The 21,569-nt window shown below is 43.4% G+C and overlaps 1 protein-coding gene across 4 annotated transcripts in view; it reads left to right on the plus strand.

Annotated features, from left to right (window-relative positions):
• htr4 (5-hydroxytryptamine receptor 4) overlaps window positions 1-21,569 on the plus strand; it is a 107,541-nt gene that overhangs the window by 70,233 nt on the left and 15,739 nt on the right. For 3 of the 4 annotated variants that reach the window (XM_054791737.1, XM_054791736.1, XM_054791734.1), the window contains exons 4-6: window positions 595-795; window positions 11,871-12,024; window positions 14,964-15,559. In XM_054791737.1, coding sequence (XP_054647712.1) covers window positions 595-795; window positions 11,871-12,024; window positions 14,964-15,559 — 951 coding nt within the window. Of the gene's footprint in view, window positions 1-594; window positions 796-11,870; window positions 12,025-14,963; window positions 15,560-20,260; window positions 20,666-21,569 lie in introns of those variants that run through there. The other variant, XM_054791738.1, reaches the window with a different exon arrangement.

Here is a 21,569-nt window from a genome sequence, read left to right on the forward strand (position 1 = left end):
GATTGTTAATACTTTATGTTACGTTCAGAAGACCAAGAGTACCATAAAGTGAATTTCTGCAAAGTAGGATTCCTTAAATGGAATATTTTGGTAGTTACGGCAAAGAAAACCCGTTTGCCACCTTCTAAATGTGCTTTTTAATATTATTAGAGCCCTCTAGACACAAAATAACACCCTGTAGTCACCTTTGCACTCAAGATATCTTAGGCACAATATAGACTCATACATGTTAGCATTAGGAGAGTTCCTTGTTCCTTTTTTACTTCTGTTTTCTGTACAGTACTTCCTGCAATGGCTATTGTGTCATCAGTGTAACATTACTGACACCTAGTGGCCAGTGTAGAATACCACATATCATCACAATCTTCGAATGCATCTTCTGAATGCCTAATATTTGTATTACTTAATTTAGCCATTTTATGCTTGAAAATGTTTCATTTGTCAAAAAAAAAATATGCCAAATTTCCAAATTACAAATAATAAACTGTGTTCAGCAAAATTCAAAGCACAAAGTGGCGATGGGCAACTGCAGCCGATTTCTTGTTTCCGAGCGGTACAATGTTGAAAGTGTCGTCCTCCTCACGTGTCCACCAGGAAAATTAAGACCAACTACTTCATCGTGTCTCTGGCCTTTGCCGACTTGTTGGTGTCGGTTCTGGTGATGCCGTTTGGCGCCATCGACCTGGTCCACCAGCAGTGGATCTACGGTGAGACCTTCTGCCTGGTCCGTACCTCGCTGGACGTCCTGCTGACCACGGCGTCCATCATGCACCTGTGCTGCATCGCCCTGGACAGGTGAGGGCGCTCTCATTGAAACACGTTTGCTGTTGTTGCATGTGCTTCTGCTACTTTTGATGTCTACATGAAGTAGAATGCTGGACTGCCATTGGATGGTGCTTCCAATGTGACAGGCTGCGTGAGTTTTTGGATGGAAACGTTAAAAGTGCAATGATGAAGCAGTTTTCCGCCAAACTTGTCTCAGTCTTGATTTTTATTCACAAAGTTCATGAATTTTTTACTTCCATGGGGTTCCTTCCACAGAAAGTAGAATTAGGTCACAATGAAAACACACAAAACTTGAAAGATCAGTAAGAAATAAAAGTGTTGTTTTGCGCCAGTGCTCCCCCTACAGGTGGGAAGGGTGAGGTTGTGTAGAAGCAGCGAAGGTGTAATGGATGTGTGACAGAGCACATCCGGCTTTGATTTCCACCAGTGTATTTGCACATGCACACACACTTACGCACACTTACACACACACACACACACACACACACACACACACACACACACACTCCATGCTCAGTCCCTCACTCATTTTCCCCGCCGTCCCGCCGTCCAAATTCAATTTGGGTAGAAACGCTATCAACACCTTTTCCCCGCTGTTAAAATACACCTAAGGCTGCACACAGGAGAGTACTTTATGCTCTCCTTCATACCACCCGTGCAATTTGGAGATGGGGATGGAACTTCACTGTTTCTCCTCCGTCTCAGGATGTCACGACATGACGCAAACAACCGAGGGAACAATCATTTCCAGTCCATCTTGTCTGCTACCTCAATGGGTTGCTTCGTTAGAGTTAGTGGTTAGTGTTAGGGGTTAGGTGTTTGGGGTTAGTAGTTAGTGTTAGGGGTTATGGATTAGGTGTTCAGGTTGAGGGTTAGGTGTTAGGGGTTATGGATTAGGTGTTCAGGGTTAGGTTTAAGGCTAGGTGTTAGGGGTTATGGATTAGGTGTTCAGGGTTAGGGTTAGGTGTTAGGGGTTATGGATTAGGTGTTCAGGGTTAGGTTTAAGGCTAGGTGTTAGGGGTTATGGATTAGGTGTTCAGGGTTAGGGTTAGGTGTTAGGGGTTATGGATTAGGTGTTCAGGGTTAGGGGTTAGGGTGAGGGGTTATGTGTTGGGGTTAGTGTTGGGGGTCATGTGTTCAGGGATAGAGTTAGGAGTTAGGTGTTAGAGGTTAGTGGTTAGGGTTAGGGTTAGGGTTAGGGTTAGGGCAGGGGTCAGCAACTCCAAAGCCACATGCGACTCTTCAGCCTCCTTGTTGTGGCACCCTTCACAATGCTTGAATACTTTTTAACACCCAAGTGGAGAAAATGCGCATTTTTGAAAAGAGTTAAAAATATCTGACTTTCTGTAAGACCGTGAATGCATCATGGCTGAGCTCTGATTGGATGAGCATGAGGAAGGGAGGGAAAGCCAGTGTTTGCCTGCCTGCGTTCTTTGAGACATGACAGAGACCTCTTTCCCCCCCGCGGTAAGATAGCCATTAATATATTCCTCCAAAACAGAAACATCACAGAAGAAATTTTTAGTTTAATTTCTTCTGCCAACGATGCTGGCTTGCCTATATGCTTGATATTTCAAGTCAATATATTTACATGGCACCATATCACAACAGCAGTTATCTCATGGCACTTTACATATGAAGGTCACAAATGGAAACACACAGCCAACTGAACCCCACATGAGAAAGCACTGGCATCTGGTGGTGACAGGAATTTTCTGATTTTCTTTTTGTTTTGTAAATGAAAGAATGCCGTTTTTGACATTTGTCCTATTGAGGAATTCAAGGAAAGGCCCTGATCATAGATGACACCAAGGTTTCTGACTGTATTTTGGGGGGTGAATGCACGACCATCTCGGGCGGTAATACCATTTGCAATCTTGTCTCTGAGGTGCTGGGAACCAAGGACTATGAGTTCAGTCTTATCTGTGTTTAATAGTAACAAGTTTGAGGTCATCCAGCTCTTTATGTCGCTGAGACACGTCTGAAGTTTGGACAGATGACTAGTGTGGTTAGGTTTCATTGATAAGTACAGTTGTGTGTCATCTGCGTAGCAGTGGACGTTAATGGAGTGTTTTCTAATGATATTGCCTAAGGGGGACATATAAAGGCTGAACCATACAGGTCCAAGCACAGAACCCTGTGGGATGCCATGACTGACCTTCACGTGTCTGGATTCTTTATTACTAATGGATGCAAACTGCAGGCGATCTGACAAATAGGACTGAAACCATTTTTATTGCAGTTCCTTTACTGCCAAGGGCATGCTCTAATCTCCGTATTAGGATTTGGTGGTCAGTTGTGTGGAAAGGTCTAATAAAACTAATACTGGAACGAGGCCTTTGTCTGATGCGGTGAGGAGGCCGTTCGTAATTTTCACGAGTGCTGTTTCCGTACTGTGGTGCGTTCTAAATCCAGACTGAAAGACCTCCAGTCGGTGGTTGTTTTGAAGGAATGGTGTTACTAATTGGCAATTACTTTCTCTAGGATCTCGGAGTAAAATGGAAGGTTAGGTATTGGTGTGTAGTTAGCTAAGACATGTGGGTTAAGGTTAGGTTTTTTTAAGAAGCGGTTTGATTACAGCCACATCAATGCCATATGTCAGGACAAGGTCGAGTGTGTGACTATGACAGTGGGTAGGTTCATCACTACCTGGGAGAACCCAGTTGCGTCTAATTGTGAAGTGAATTATTTACGCCCATATGAATGTTAAAGTCACCCACTATGATTATTTCATCTAACCTAATTACTAGACTAGATAGGAACTCTGGGAAATCAGTTAAAAACTCAGAATAGGGGCCAGGAGGGCGGTAGACAATGACATGTAGTAGGTGTGTAGCAGACTTGTAATGGCATCCGGATTGAAGAACACACTAAGTCAGGATCTGTACATTTATTTTCTGTGGAACAATGCCAAGGAGGGCACACTATTAGCAGGCTACTCACAGCAGCATCCCCTGACTTCAGCTGCTCAAACGTCCACGTTATGTTTGGTTTGTACAACATAATAAAACTGTTCACATTTAAGGATCCATTTTCTTAAAGTGACATTTCAATAACAAAAATAAAACATTAAAAAAAATAAAGGCTACACCGGGCGTTCTAGCCCCCATAGACAATGTACTACTAAGTTTTATAAAGTGCACAACAAAGTGTATTTTCTCTTAACAGTGAATGGTGCAATCCCTCCAAGTGCATATTAAACATAGAAACATTTGGCAATTAACATACCTGTGGACCAATGCCAAGGAGGGCACACTATTAGCGGGCACACACAGCAGCATCCCCTGACTTCTGCAGCAAGTCACATAAAAGGGGAATTTTCATCAGACCTAAGTGGAATATTAATGACGTTTTTTTCCCAGCTAAAAGTCACCAAAACAGCTCCACAGCGATTTAGCAAATGCTTATAATATTTACACATTCAATATACATTGAAAAGAACGATTTTTAAGCATTTTGTTGCACACAGGAGCAGACAGCCTAAACACGTCTTACTAGCTGCTCAAACGTCCACGTTATGGCAGCAGACACGCGTTTCTCCCTGTGTGCGTCGCTATAAAGGGTCCCCCTTGCAACAGCAACCGCAACAAAAATAAGTTGCATCAAAACATAAATGCAGTTGTGAGAATGTTCACAACAAAAAGCACAGTATTTGAAATCAAAGATTTCACTCAGCTACAGGTGCTTATGTTCCTTCTGGGCTGGGTGTGAAATATTGAGAACGGTGCTTTCAAATGTTTGATAAAGAACTTTAGGTTTCGGGATGCTGGTAAAGTTGAGTGAAAGATGGCTGCGACGCCTCCTCCCCTAGCAGATTCTCTGGGTGTGTGGGAGTTACTGTGACGGTGGGAGGAGTGGATTCATTTAAGCTAACGCATTCTTAACCAGGTCTCCGCTATAGAATATTGATTGAAAGTGATCTGATGCCTGGAAGTCCACATTTAATTTTTTAAACATTGCTTCACCCGTGAGTCAGTAGTTTTTATTGTTATGAGCTTTCTATGGCGATGTAGAGATTTAATAAAAGGTATCAATTTACGGGGCAGGGAACAGACACAGTCTCAATATGGTTATCATTAACTATATTTCTAAAATTAGTAAACAAATTTCAAACATTTATGGTCAGCGTAGTGAGGCCTCCAGGGGGCGCTGTCAGAAGAGAGCGGTGCATGACGTGGTAGCCATGAGGGAGAGTAGGGGACGTGGCTATTGTAGGTAAATCGTCAACTCGGGTCAATCGTCAAACATGAAGATAAAATAAAAGTAGGACTAATATTTCTGCTGTAAATCACAAGATGGGGCCAACTATGACGCTTGGCGGAGGTCTGCGCTCTCCGAGTGCTTTTCTAGTGTTTGTATTTTAGTTCATTTAGAACATCTTTATGCTTGAAAATGCTTAATTTAGGCCAAGAATAAGTACAATTTGCTTAAATGTGCTTTTTTCTACTAATAACAGGCCGTAATGAACCACAAAACATCCATCCATCCATTTTCTATGCCGCTTCTCCTCATTAGGGTCGCGGGGGCATGCTGGAGCATCTCTCAGCTGACTTCGGGCGAGAGGCGGGGTACACCCTGGACTGGTCGCCAGCCAATGGCAGGGCACATATAGACAACCATTTAACCTAACATGCATGTTTTTGGAATGTGGGAGGAAGCCGGAGTACCCGGAGAAAACCCACGCATGCACGGGGAGAACATGCAAACTCCACACAGAAATGCCCAGGGGAGAATCGAACCCAGGTCTTCCCGATCTCTAAACTGTGACTGCGTGGCCAACATGCTAACCACTAGACCACTAGACTGCGGCAACCACAAAACAGTGATAATTTATTAATTCCTTTTTGAAAAAGCACGATGTAGCAAGGAAGCGATATTCGAACCGTCATATTGCGAGGGACGACTGGCCTGCATTTTGCCATACTTCTCGTTGTGAGTGCACTTACGCACTCAAAGACTAAGTGTAAGTACACAAGTGCACCAGTCAGGGCACAGTGTGGGAATATGTACAGTGTGGGAAATTGGACGTTACGTTGTGGGGAGGGCTTTTTGCCAGCCTGGAGATGCACGCACACTGTGCAAAATGGACCATGTCACCGCCAGTTAGTAGAAATGTAGAGTAGGTAATGTAGAATCCAACTCATGCTGAGACTACTACATAGTGTATTCCTATAACTTGCTTTGAGTAGTACATGACAAAACGGTATCAGGAGGAGAGTGGGGATGGTGAAATGGTGAATAAACATAATCCCCAGCCTCCACACTGACACTTTTCAAACGACTTCTGGCTGAGCAGACGCACTGACGCTTGCCCGGGCGAACCGTTCGTTCGTAAATCGTTCTTGTTGCCTCGGCAGCGAGATGATGGAATTCATTTGGAGCGAGAGCAGAAAGCACTTTGGGTCGTCTGGGTGTCAGGTGACGCATTTCAGTGAAGTTGAGTGTAAGTGCAGAGTGAAATCAAATCAGCGGAGCTTTCTTTTTCTGCCTCATTTCACATTTCATCCCTTTCTCTCCATGTTGGCTTTGTGTTTTATTTGAAGAGCTTCAGCAGACCTCATGCATGATGGGGTTGGGAGGCAGAGCTGTCCCTTAAGTCTGGACACAGGCAAAAATTAGAGATGCTTGATATTAGCTTTCTTACCAATATCCCATGTACTATACATATTCTGCATGTCCAGAAGTCCAACTTTGTGCGACGGCTGGCTTCCTCTGCCTTTTCAGTGCAGAACATTTTGTTGACATTGTGGGTTTTGTCAGGGAGAAAACTTGCAACCATACAGCGTTCAGAGGCATACGTGGTTAGCTTCTTCTGTTTCTTCTATTGTTTACAGTATTAGCGGCGAGCAGCTCACACGGTTAGCTAGTTTGCTAGCCATGACCATAACAAGAGACGTCACGAAGGAGATTGATTGACAATGGTCTACAACCAATCAGTACGCAGAAGACCATGGGCGGTGGCGACAGAAGAGAGAGAATAGAGAGAGCCTGTGACAGTGTTCATACGCTGTAAAAAAAAAAAAAAAAAAAAAGGACTAAAATTACACTTTAAAAAAGTGAACTACGATGGAGTGACGGAACACCGTAAAGAAAAAAAGTTCTCCTCCCATTCCACGTGGAAGTGGTACATTTTTGGCTTCTTAAATTTAGAACATGAGACGGCTGCTAGCTAGCAAGCTAGCAGCCTAGCTTGTTAAATTGCTAGCTCGCTAGCTTGCTAGCAAGCAGCCGTCTCAAGTCTCTGCAGTATAAGAGTTGCAATCTGGCATAAACAATGAATAAAAGGAGTGCAAAGGCGACTACTGTGGTGTTATTTCATGTCTACAGGGCTCTAATAATGTTAAAAACCGTGAATATGAAAATATGAAATATTATTATATGAAAACATTCCTTTTATTAACATTGATCGTATATCATGAAAATTCATTTATCACAGTCGGGTCTGGAACCAATTAACTGCTATAATTGGTAGGAACGACTTTGTATATGTACTTTTTACATTTCTAATTTCATGTACATCGTCTTCTTAATTTAATTCATTAATTGTAATATATTTTTTTATATGTAGATTATTTGAATCCCAGAAAACATGGGGCGGGGGCGAGATGGCAGAGTGATGAGCAGTCACCCCGCAGTGAGATTCAAACAGAGAAGCTCAAAACCCCAAAAGACAAGAGTCGTCTTGACGGGGCAATAAAGTAAAACAAAACAAGATAGGAAATAGTCTCTTAATTGAGTTAGACGCCGTGGGGGCGGGTTTAGGATGGGGTGGAGGGGACGGGCGGGCAGGGGGTTGCGATGCTCATGCAGCTGCTTCCGCATCCTGGAACAACACAGCCTCCGTTCCCAGGTCATTCATTATCAGGCGATCAGCCTTCATTAAAACCCCCGACTTTGACAGATTTATGTCTTTTATGTCATGTTTCATGCTGCTTTTTTCGATTTGAATGTTCTCAAACATTATCATGAATGAATTCATATGTTAATTAGGTTCTCAATTAGGTTGCAATAATTTCATTTTGGGACATAAACACTGTAGCCTTTGTGTGACAAATGTAATGTTGTTTTGTCAAGTTGGAGTTGTGTTGTCTGCACCGTCGTAGTGCACACTTTGACCTTGTGTGGATGTGTGACCTTGGTGAAGGACTGAGGCAGCTCTGCTCCCTCTGGACAGACTCATGGGGACAAAAACGCTAATTAGCTCTGCTGAGCCGTCCGGTCGCCCCGAGTTGTATCGGGGCACCTTGACCGTGCACGGAGACAAAACAAAAAAAACTTGTGTGTCTCTCGGGCTCTTGTGACGTTTCTGCCAGTGGGCGGCCATGTTTTATTACTACACGTGTGGGACTGTGGTAGGAAAGTAGGATTCCTTATTCATAAATTGAATATTTTGGTAGTTCGAGTATAGAAAACCTGTTTGCGACCTTCTGAATACGCTTTTTAACGTTATTCGAGCCCTGTAGGCATGAAATAACATCCCGATAGACGCCTTTACACTCCTATTACCCAATATCGTAGACATGATGGGAGAAAATATCACATATGAAACATTGAAAACCTGTTTACGACCTTCTAAATACGCTTTTTAACATTATTAGAGCCCTCTAGACATGAAATAACACCCCTGTAGTCACCGTTACACACCTATTACCAAATATAGTAGGCATAATAAGAGAAAATAAGACATAATAAAGAGTCAGGCATCGGGAGAGTCACATTAACACAGAGAACTCCCTGCAGTAGCTATTGTCTCATCAATATGACACTAATGACACCTAGTGACCAGTGTGGAATACTACATATGATCACAACATCTTTGAATGCATCTTCTGAATGCCTTTATATTATTTCATCTAGACATTTTTATGCTCAAAAATGCTCCATTTAGGCAAAAAATAATATTTACTTACAGGCATATTTTTGACTAATTGAACCACGGTTAAACTGATGTGTTCCATTTGAGATGCAACCTGTGTGTCCCCTTTGCCGACCGTCCTCAAAGGCCACACGCTGATGCGTGATTTGTAGCCCGTTTATTTTGATCAAGAGGAAATTCCTCCTCACTGGCTGCGCGTGTCGTAAACACGAAGCCAAAAAAATAAATAAACTCTGTGACAACCCTAACAACAGTTGCTGTATAGGACGAACACGAGCAGCCGGTCCAAACCATCTGCTCGGTTCTGGTCAGCCAGATCCTCCACATTATGGAGGAGGAGTGGGAGGAAGAGGAGGAGGGAAGAAGAGGTGTTGTCTTCCTCATCTTGGTGAAAACACATTAAGAGTTTGACAAGAAAATAAGTACTTGAAAGCTTGTGTATTTGGACCTTGTGAAAGAGTCATGAGATGTTTCTGGAAGAAAACTTTGTTGTCAGCGTGTTATTGTGAAGAAAAACACAAGTGTCACCTATCAAAATAAAGGTCTTCATCCTGCTATTATCTTGTTTAGGATTTAGGATTAGGATTATCCCCTTGCAAGTATTTGCCTTAAACGTCCAGTATACCGTGGTAAGATTACGAGACTTGTATGGAGCATTATCGTTCTTTTTATTCAGATGTATGTGAATGGAACAGATTTATGAATTTTTATCCTTTTTATACGTTTGCTTCATATCTGCCCTAGCATTCTGTCCTATTAAACTCTGTATTGTCTGTAAAATCATAAAAGAATGTCACCCCAAGTCTTCTGTGTTATAAAAGAGTACGCAATATTGTTGCAGAAATATTCCTTTTAGTTTGTTTCGGTCACAGACAGAACTCCAATAGGTCCCTCTGATTGCTAATAGATGAGTAAATTATGCCAGGTCCCTATCAAGAGCAACAAACCATCTAGAGGGGGAGCAGCCATAAAAGCAGAGGGTACAGTGTTGCGTAGAGAAGAAAACAGTTGCTGTATTGTGCATGGTCTGGATGCAGCGGGGCCACCTCTGCACTGTAGGCTGAAAACCTGGGTGAGTTCCCCACACCCCTGACTTAGAGGTCTCGCCCACGACAGGGGAGATTTAACCCTTGAAACGAAGTAGTGAGATTTGGAGGTGCGCATGCTGAAGCGATGAAGTGTGGGCGTGCACCCCTGAGGTAACTAGGGTTTAAACACCAGGACCAAACTTTGAAATGCAACCAAGCAAGAAGTCTATGTATTTTATGGCGCCACAGGTGTCGTTCTGTTGCCTGCACCTGTCAGCTATCAAGAGTCATTGTCTGTGTTAGAGCAAAAACTCTATGATTTTGAATCATAGTCAAAGTCAATGCATTGGAAGCAGAACTTTGACCACCATCACAACAAACATTGGCACTCCACAGGGTTGTGTCCTCAGCCTCATCCTATACACATTATCATGCATCCTCCCATGAGGACCGCAGTGATTGGAAGCGGCTTGAAGTGGAGAGGGTGAGGAGCTTCAAGTATCTGGGTGTCCACATGAGTGAGGACCTCAGCTGCACGCTTTGCACCACCCAGCTGGTAGAGAGGGTTCAACGCCGGCTACGCTTCCCGAGGAGGCTGAGGAAATTTGGCAGGTCACCTCCGATCCTCAGCAACTTCTCCAGCTGCGTTGTGGAGAGCTTGTGGTCCAGATGCGATCCACATTTACACAAGTGTATGTGCTCCAGGCACACGTTTGTCCCTTGACTGAGTTGTATCGTCTGACTAGGAGGCCATTGCTGAATGAAGAAGAGTGCCTTGAATAGAAGAAGAAAAAAAACATCACAATTGTCTATTTGCCTCCAGCGTCCTCCGCTTCTTTTCTGGAGAAGGCGTCAGGAGGGCGTGGTGGAAGCAGAGACAAAAGCAGGGAAACGGAGAAGTGAGCAGCTGCAGGGTAAAGCTTCTTCTTCATTCAAGCTGAGACTGAATGAGAAGAAGACGAAAAGAGCCACAAGGAGGATGCTGAGCCACAAAAGGCTTTGAGTGCTCACACTTCCTCCAAGACAATCAGTGATGGACACCCATAAACAAAACTTAACCAAATATATTTGTATTTGTAAATGTATTTGTATTTTTTGCTGTGCTTAATTCAATCAATTGATTACCTTTCAAACAGTGTTAGATCGATAAATATGTCGTCTTGAATGGAAACTTGAGAACCCAGATCGATGTAGTTGAATCGTAGGACTATAAATCGATGAATCAATGTAGTGAATGTATCGTTACACATGGATGTAGCGAATGAATCGTTACACATGGATGTAGCGAATGTATCGTTACACATGGATGTAGCGAATGTATCGTTACACATGGATGTAGCGAATGAATCGTTACACATGGATGTAGTGAATGTATCGTTACACATGGATGTAGTGAATGAATCGTTACACATGGATGTAGTGAATGTATCGTTACACATGGATGTAGTGAATGAATCGTTACACATGGATGTAGCAAATGAATCGTTACACCTGGATGTAGTGAATGAATCGTTACACATCGATGTAGAGAGTGAATTGTTACACATCGATGTAGCGAATTAATCGTTACACATCAATGTAGCAAATGAATCGTTACACATGGATGTAGTGAATGAATCGTTACACATCGAAGTAGAGAATGAATCGTTACACATGGATGTAGCGAATGAATCGTTACACATCGATGTAGAGAATGAATCGTTACACATTGAAGTAGAGAATGAATCGTTACACATGGATGTAGTGAATGAATCGTTACACATGGATGTAGTGAATGAATCGTTACACATGGATGTAGTGAATGAATCGTTACACATCGATGTAGAGAATGAATCGTTACACATGGATGTAGTGAATGAATCGTTACACATGGATGTAGTGAATGAATCGTTACACATCGAAGTAGAGAATGAATCGTTACACCCCTTTTCTATATAGTTTTTTATATTGTGGCAGACACTAGGGGGGGATATCCCTCACCCTGGGGGCGTGGTTTGTGTAGAACGTTTGTTTTGGGTGTACAAGTGTTGGCGCCATCAAGAGAAGCTTGTGTTTTGGTGTTCGTCATGATTATTTTCTATATACTTTTTTATATAGTGACTATTTTCTACATAATGTTCATTAATTGTGATTATTTTTGAACTTCTAACAGTGGTTTGTTGTGTGTTGCGTGTGTGCAGGTACTACGCCATCTGCTGCCAGCCTCTGGTGTATCGCAACAAGATGACGCCCATGCGCGTGGCGCTGATGATTGGCGGCTGCTGGGTCATTCCCACCTTCATCTCCTTCCTGCCCATCATGCAAGGATGGAACACCATCGGCATTGACCACGTGGTGAGCGTGTGATAGTAACACAAGTAATACTTTGGGACATTTAAATATGTGATATTGAAAGTGAAAATTGAGTCTACAGTGCCCCCCCTGGTTGCAGCTTGCACTGCATCATACCGAGATCTGTTTTTGTAATATTTTGGTGACTTTTGTAGCTATACAAGTGCATCTACCTACCCCAAAGAGCTCTCAGTGTGAGGCATCACAGGGAGGAAATGCACCAGGTGTCGTCATGGCGACATCATCAACACTTGTTGAAATATGAATATCTCAAAAGGTCATAGAGAGTAAACTAGGTTACTAGATGATTGGCGTCTCATTCATGTTGAGTCATTTACGCCTGATTAAAGAAGGATAATTGTCTTTTTATTGATTGGGAGTGCTGTCAATCACTGTAATTGTTTTTTTGGGGGGGGTTTAGAGTAGAGGTCTCACTGCCACCCCCCAGTGGCAACTACCATGTTGACAATGTCAATACATGAGTGAATTCATCCCTGAAACCTTGCTAAATATTTTAGAAGTATTTTTTAAGTGGATATTTTACATTTGTTTGTGTTCAAAGGAAGTGCTAATGGAAAACTTGGCAGGGGGTAGCCAGAGAGCGAGAGACTCCTCAGCCATAGTTAACCTCGCTCGCCCTCGCCTGACCTTAGACTCGGTGACCTGGCTGGTCCACAGCAGCGCTCCAATTTGACACACACACACACACACACACACACAGTGGTGAAGCTGTGGTGGCAGGGTCTCTCAGAGGGTCCAATTAAAACTGCAGAATGTTCCGACCCCAGCTGGGTTCTGGCACAGTACCAGAACCCAGAAGGTCCGACTCGCAGATGAAACATCATGACTCCGTGACCAGTTGTGTGTTAGCCTGCACATACATGGCTCTGTTTGGACTTGTTGCGTTTCCTGTCATGTGACGTAAAGCGGAGACGTCATTCAGCCCATCATTGAGCGAGACTTCCCTGTGAGAGTGAGACCTCTTGTTTATCTCCGAGCATCCAGCGGTTGTTTCCCACAGAGATGAGACGATAGCAGGGGAAAAACTGGAGCCAAAAGATCTGAGGAGAATTTTGGGTGACATGTTCAGTGTTTCCCACAGTACTGCGATCTATTTGTCGCTGTGGTTTGTGAGCGGACGGTCACAACTTGGTTTTTCGTATGCCGCAGTTTCCGTATTATTTGGTTTTTCGACAAAAATAGGGGGTTTTGTACAATATTGCATGTAACAATTTGTCCTGTACGGTATCATTCCGTTAAATTTTGTTAGACATTCAAAATGTTGTTAATATTTTTGGGTTTCTGGAGTGTATCTTTTGGAGTTACATTATTTCCACTGTATTTGGCCATTGTATTTTGCATGTATTTTATTATATCATTTTTATGTTCTATATTTATTTTTCATAATTATTTATTAATTAAAAAAATCATTTTGTCTGTTTATTTTATATATTTATTATATTGTTTAAAATATGTTATCATTTTCTTTTTTTCTTCCTTTTTTTCTTCTTTTTCCTTTTTTTCTTTTTTCTTTGCTTTTTTTTTAACTATTATATTCTTTTTTAAAATCATAATTATATATATTTATTATTTTTTATGGAGACAAAAAGTGAGCAAAAAAACATGAAAAGCAAAACATACGCTACCGGTCAAATGTTTTAGCACACTCCAATTTCTCTGGAGAAAAACTTACATTTTGGAGTGTTAAGATGGTCTGTCTCTCTTCCATTGTTAATTCCCTTTTTTCTTGCCATTTCTGTAGCAACAAATGACTTTCTCCAGTACAATGCTGTTCAATTGATGTTCACGAGGGTATAGTACCACAGTGTGCTCCGAACACTGTTTTTATGCAGACAGAGGAGGTAATAAGTACTCCACAACTTGGAACACGTGTAGGGATTAGTTGCACCAACTGCCAAGGCTTGATCAACCTCCATTTCTGCAGAACAGCTTTAAATTGTTGACTCATTTTGTGGTTCTTTTGTGGCCTTTTTGTATCATTTTTGAAATACACATTATTTTTTTTAACTTTACCATTTTTTTAACCTCTGGCACTTCACTACTTACCTTTGTACCATTTCAAGCTATTCATTGGACTTGAACGATTTGAATTTAAATGGATAAATGGAAAAACTGGGGTGTTCTAAAACTTTTGACTGGTCTGGTAGTGTATATACGATCTTGTCGCTTCTTTTTGTGCTGTTTTTTTATGCGGGGGGGTCCCACAGGAGGACCCGCTGCTCGTAGCGCCTTTTTAAGGTCATGCCATCATAGTCCTGCTGCAGAACCCAACTTGGTTTCAGCTTGTGGTCACCAACAGATGGCCGGACAGTCTTCTTCAGGATTTTTTGGTTCCATTTATCACAGCAAATCTTCGAGGTCCTGAAGCAGCAAAACAGCCCCAGACCATCGCACTACCACCACCATATTTTACTGTTGCTATGATGTTCTGAAATGCGGTGTTACTTTTACGCCATATGTAATGGGACACACACCTTCCAAAAAGTTCAACTTTTGTCTCGTCAGACCACAGATCATTTTCCCCAAAGGTCTTGGGGATCATCAAGATGTTTTCTGGCAAAATTCAGATGAGCCTTAATGTTGTATTTGTTCAGCAGTGGTTTTGGTCTTGAAACTCTGCCATGCAGGCCGTTTTTGCCCAGTGTCTTTCTTACGGTGGAGTCAGGAAAGTGAGACCTGCAGGTCTTTGGATGTTGTTGTGGGGTCTTTTGTGACGTCTTGGATGAGTCGTCGTTGCGCTCTTGCGGTCATGTGTTGATCATGGTTGACCGGCCACTCCTGGGAAGGTTCACCACTGTTCCATGTTTTGTGGATAATGACTCTCACTGTGGTTCGCTGGAGTCCCAAAGCTTTGGAAATGGCTTTATAACCTTTTCCAGACTGATAGATCTCAATTACGTTCTTGTCGGTGCTGTGTGCAGATTGAGCAGAGGCGCCACATGGAGGGCAGTAACTCCACGTCGTGCGTCTTCATGGTCAACAAGCCGTACGCCCTCACGTGTTCCGTGGTGGCCTTCTACATTCCCCTGGTCCTCATGGTGCTGGCCTACCAGAGGATCTACGTCACGGCCCGGGCGCACGCCCTCCAGATCAGCATGCTGCAGCGGGCGGGGGGCGCCGGCACCAGCACACCCGCTACCTCCACCGCCAGCGCGTCCTCGGACTCGGCCGACCATCAGCGCAACCACCGCATGCGCACGGAAACCAAAGCGGCCAAGACGCTGTGTATCATCATGGGATGTTTCTGCCTCTGCTGGGCACCCTTCTTCATCACCAACGTGGTGGACCCGTTCATTGACTACACCGTGCCCGAGAAGCTGTGGGCCGCCTGCCTGTGGCTGGGCTACATCAACTCCATGCTCAACCCCATCCTCTACGCCTTCCTCAACAAGTCCTTCCGTCGTGCCTTCCTCATCATCCTCTGCTGCGGTAGGAAGAGGTACCGCCGACCCTCCATCCTGGGCTCCGGTGCGCCCTGCACGTCCACGCCGATCAACAGATCCACACACGTCCTCAAGTAAGTTCACTCAAAATGTACACTGCTCTTTATCCATGAATCAATGAGAGCTTGGACTTAGTTATCCTTAGTCGTCCCCCAATCTTAGCAACATTTTGGACAATTTGTCTAAAACGTATGCTCTATAAAGGCATGAAAGGCTTTCCAGAAGCATGAAAGCTGCTAAATAAGTCCCCCTTTCTTCACTTTCCACTTCCTGTAGCTGTCCCAAGATTTTTGTCAATATCCTTGTATCTACAGTAGCATCACACTTGGTGGACCGTACCACCACCGACAGTGCCAGTCACAAATTTGGACACATTTGTTTTCTATGAATTCATTGAAGAAATATATTAAGAACAGTAGATTTGTAATATTTCACACCATATTAAAGCATTACAATTGTTACATGGATTTAAAGTTAGCTTTCATTCCATTCCATTCCATTCCATTCCATTTTCCTCCGCTTATCCGGGTCCGGGTCGCGGGGGCAGCAGTCTCAGTAGGGAAGCCCAGACTTCCCGGTCCCCGACCACCTCCTCCAGCTCCACCGGTAGGACACCGAGGCGTTCCCAGGCCAGCTGTGAGACATAATCCCTCCAGCGTGTCCTAGGTCTTCCCCGGGGCCTTCTCCCGGCTGGGCATGCCCGAAACACCTCACCAGGGAGGCGTCCGGGAGGCATCCGGACTAGATGCCCGAGCCACCTCAGTTGGCTCCTCTCGATGTGAAGGAGCAGCGGCTCTGCTTTGAGCTCTTTCCGGATAACCGAGCTCCTCACCCTGTCTCTTAGGGTGAGTCCCGCTACCCTACGAAGAAAACTCATTTCAGCCGCTTGTATCCGCGATCTCGTTCTTTCGGTCATGACCCAAAGCTCATGACCATAGGTGAGGGTGGGAACATAGATCGATCGGTAAATTGAGAGCTTTGCCTTCCGGCTCAACTCTCTCTTCACCACGACGGTCCGGTACAGCGACCGCATTACTGCAGACGCTGCGCCGATCCGCCTATCGACCTCACGCTCCAACCTTCCCTCACTCGTGAACAAGACCCCGAGATACTTGAACTCCTCCACCTGGGGCAGGACCTCATTCCCAAGTTAGCTTTCATACTAAAAAAATAACCTTTTGGAAATGACCTAGCTTACCTGACAAACTGCCATTTTGGGGACGCCATGGTTTCTTGTGGGTTAAGGCAAATGCTAGCTAGTTTCTGTAGCTTGTTTTCTATTAATTAATTGAAGAAATATTGTAAGAAGAATTTAATTATAATATTTGACACCCTCTTCAAGCATTACAATTGTTACATGGATTTGAAATTAGCTTTCACGGTCAAAAAGAAGTTTCTGGAAATGAACAAGCGTACCTGACACACTGCCATTTTGCCATAACTTTCCTTATGGGTTCAAGTTAGTGTAGTCTTCTAGAATGTCAGATTTAGATCTAGAAATTCTTTTAACCTCCACAGTAAATCAGCAACTATTCACACCCTAAAGACAAGCCAGTTAATGCACATGAGATTTTTATGTTGATAAAAGATTTCTATTAGATTCCACATTGGTCAAACTTCATTTCTGAGGTGCTAAAGTAGTAAAAGAGCAGATTTATATGACAAGAAGGGACATTTTGGTGTCGCTAATACAAGTAGAGCGTATGTATGTGTCAGCACAAAAACATAAAACAAATCCATAATAGCTTTCTTTGAAATGATGCGTTTCTCATCTCGTCTTATCTCCAAATAAATCCTATTTACTGCATGAGATCAAACTTTAATCCTGGCTTGATTTTCCTTAATAATACAAAAAAGGCCAACAGACACCGTTTATTTATTCCCAGATTAGCTGCATGGTTTTGTTTGAAAGTTTGATGAAAGAAAAACACTAAATTTTTCCACTCTAATGCCTTTTATCCCTTCCTGCTGTCAGCTTATTACCACAAAAAACGCATTTTAATCCGCCACTTTTTTTTCTAACAAATGCTGTGGGCCAATCAGAAACAATCTGCACACTTTGGGCACCCCTGCCGTAGAGTACGTTTATTGAGGCCCAAGCAATAACGGTGCGATGGCCCTCTTGAAACTTGCATTTTTGAGGGCCTTAACGTGCATGACAACTCACCAAACTTTGCAAGCGCGTCAGTTTTTTTGCAAAAAATGTAATATTTCAGGGGTCTTGAACACAAACCCCTGAAACTCACTCAGTAGCGCTCCCTTTAAACTTTGAAAACACTAGCCCCTGCCACCCGTTTCTCACAACGTCACAAAATTTGGCAGTGACATCAATCATGACAGGACACACAAAAAAGTCTCAAGGACCCATGTTCCAAAACAAACAGGAAGTCAGCCATTTTGGTTCCCGGTAGCGATTTTGGGCGAAAACCAAGGGTTGTATTTCAGCGAACAGGCACTAGGCACTTTGACCAAATGAGCCCAAATGAAAATGACCGATACTAGACAGATTTTGGTTGACAGACGGGTGTTTTTTTATTTCAAAGGACTTTTGGCTGTTCCATAAGGTGTGGGCGGGGAATGGCAACAAACGTTGATGATCAATCAGACAATTCAGCCACGAAACGCAAGGCACATATGATGAAGACAACGCCATGGAAGCTATACATAGGTCACTTCCTGAGTTCCTTCAGTAGCAACAGGAAATGGAATGCACATGCACGCCCACTCAAGTGAAGGAGCGTGGAGCTGCTTGCAGCTTTAATTCTAATGACTCCGGGACTTTCCTTGCATTTTTGAGGTCCTCACCAATATATTAGCTCGTTTTGTTGGAAAGAATTAATGTTCCGAACACGAACCCCCAAAACTCAGTCAGTAGCGCTCTACTTTTAATTAGCCCCCGCCACCAGTTTCACAGATCTTCACGAAATTTGGTGTAGAAGTCTATCATGAAAGGATGCACAAAAAAGTCTCTAGAACCCATGTTCCAAAACAAGGAGGAAGTCAGCCATTTTTATCTGAAGCGCCCGTTTTGGGCGAAAACCAGGGGTCATACTTTGACGAACTAGTTTTAGGGACTTTGATCAAATGAGCCCAAATTAAAATTACAGACGCCAGAAGGTCCTTGAAGGTCAAACCTTGAAGGTCAATCTGCCGATTCGCCACAAAACTGTAAACGTTCATAACTTAGCGCCACATGGTCAGATCTTCATCAGAATTTGTTGGTTCGTTCATTTGTTCGATACGACGAAGAACACACCTTGAATTTGTCGCAGCCCCACACACTGGCGACAGGAAATGACCATTTTGAACAAACAAACAAGTTTCCTTCTAACTGGGGATAATGCACAAACACACAAACACACACACACACTGGCAGCTGCAGAGTGTGTGTGCATGTGTGTGTGTGTGTGTGTTTGTGTGTGGAGAGAAAACAATGTCTTGCAGATGTAAGCAAAGAGAAAATCCTAACAGGAAATGTTGCCCTCGGCTTTTTAAATCGCCGCTCTGATGCTGCCAGCTGCCTTCAACCACAAGCTCACAACAAACGAGCGCCGCTAACATGCTATACACACACGCACACACACAAACACACACACCATAGCTGGTCCTTGTGGGAATCTTGCTATTGATGCTAACAAAATAAATGCTGAGTGGGGTCAGGGGGGAGTAACTTGAAGTATTCATGTGTAAAGTGAAGGTATACAGTACAGCGTGTGTTGTGTGGTTGTCTGAAATATAGTTGGGGCTTGTTAGGTAGATGAAGACGGCGTGAAAAAAGAAATCTTGACGACACAGGGGAAGGGGAGGGGCTTACTTGAAATAATGGCGACTGAGAAGCAGCCCGCAGCGGTGCAACACGTTCATTCCAAATGTGCAAACAGAACAGTTCCAACTTGTTTTTATTTTTAGGTATTTATTATAAAATTGTGCAGTGGTGGGAAAAAAAACACAGCCAGGACAAAGGACAGCATTGTATTTGTGGCGGTTGCGGGTGTGGAGGGTATCTAGAGGGGTCTGATTACTGATCCCTCTTGCTACATGTTCTTATTCTCCGGCAGACCAGGTGCCTTATAATGTGTTCATGAGCAAAGGCAAACAGGGAGCGCCAAATCTATTTGTGGCCGTCCAAATTTGGTCGCGGCGGGCCCCCACAAACGCAGCAAACGTCCTGCTTGGAGTTTCAATTTAGAACACGTTTACGCAACAACCTTGTCAAGACGTGACAGCGGTGTTGGCTCGTGTTGCGTGTCTGTGATGCGAGCTCGTGTTGCCAGTCGGTGTGTGTTTGGTGGCAGCTGCCCTCGGCGGGCGCCGCCGTGGGCGGTCCGAATGAGGATGAGGAACAGCTTCATCAGAGGGATGCTGCTCGTTACGTGCACACACCTGTGCACGATGGACAGATTTGGGTCAAGCTCATTAAATAAGAAACTTTATAGAGCTTTACTTACTGTGTGTGTGTGTGCGTGTGCGTGTGTGTGTGTGTGTCTCAGAGATGAAGTTGCTGTCAGGTTTCCTTCTTCTTCTGTTGTTCATTTGTGCAGAAAAAATGATGTGCGTTGTGGAAGGAGCAGGTTTACACGTTTACCAAAGACAGTGTTCCCTCGCTACATCGCGGTTCACCTTTCGCGCAGTTGCTGTTTTGCAGATTTTTTAAGTGCAATTTTGCATTTTTTTTTGTTGAACGTGCATTGTGTTCCGCTTCCTTGTGCTGTATTAGAGCGACCTGTCGGTGCTCTGTTTTATGTGTCTGTTATTGTATTTACTACTGCTACCAGCAGAGGGTGATGTATACTCATGTGAGAGTTGAAGACGTGTAGATTCCTTCCACCTCGTCACCCAGCGAAGTATAGAACCACAACAGCCCTGATTGGGTAAGGTAGAACCCGCCCATTGTGTTCTGCATTCTGATTGGCTTTAGACCATTGTCAATTAATCTTCGATTGTTGTATGATCGCCAGGGCACCATTATGGAATACAGGAAATGAATCTTGGGTTCATGGAGGACAACAAGGAGGAGTAAAACAACAGGAGCAATATGTTTTAGCAAGGATACAGAAATGCTGCTCACGAGGCGAGTGAATACGGCGAGTCACTTCACGAAATTTAACTTTGAGAGTGTTTAAACAAGAGAGAAATGTGAGAAAATGCTCATGTCTGTCTGAGAAAAGTGTATGAAGTGCACGGTGAGGGCTTTCACACCTTAAAGGGATAGTTCAGATTTTTTGACATGAAGTTGTGTGACATCCCCATCAGCACCGTAGTCCAATTACAGCGACTCACCCCCCACTTGGTCTCCAGTTCTGGTCAATTTTCTGTGATGAAGAACGTAGCTCCACTTAGTTGCTGGGGACAATTAAGTTAAAAGTTTCAAAACAATAAGCGTTCAAAAGATGAAAACATTTGCATCACAAAAATGCCTTCCCAAAGACCTGTCGGCGGGATACGGCGGGAGACAGACATGACGCTGAGCGTTTTGAGAGGTCAGATTTTTTTCAGAAGGCATTTTTGTGATGCAAATGTTTTCATCTTTTGAATTCATATTGTTTTGAAACTTTTTACTTTATTGTCCCCAGCAACTACGTGGAGCTACGTTCTTCATCACGGAAATCTGACCAAGTGGGGGGTACGTCGCTCTTATTGGACTACAATGCTGATGGGGATGTCACACATCCCAAACATATGTAATAACTAAGTTGGCTACTTCACAGATTTCACTTATTGCAGGCTATTTTGAGAACATATCCCCTGCAATAAACAACTGTACACGTAATTCTCATGTTGTCCCACTTCAGCTACATAAAAAGATGCATGTCTGATTGGGATGTGAGGATGTGTGATATCATATGTAATATCATATGTAATATGGATATCATTCCTGCTTTAGCAGTACTTAAAGCATAAAAGGTGACGTCGTGTGTAGTTTTTCAGTGTGTTTCGGTAGTTTCAGGTGTTTAGTGTGTGACATCTCAAGTACAGACGTGCTGATCAGGAATAAGAAATGTTTCATGAAAAGTCGAATGAAGGCGTGTAATGAGTCTGAAATGGGATGCTGGCATCAGTGCACTTCAATAAGTATACTGTGCA

Source organism: Dunckerocampus dactyliophorus, chromosome 11 (genome assembly GCF_027744805.1).
Source record: "Dunckerocampus dactyliophorus isolate RoL2022-P2 chromosome 11, RoL_Ddac_1.1, whole genome shotgun sequence".
Classification (NCBI taxonomy): domain Eukaryota; kingdom Metazoa; phylum Chordata; class Actinopteri; order Syngnathiformes; family Syngnathidae; genus Dunckerocampus; species Dunckerocampus dactyliophorus.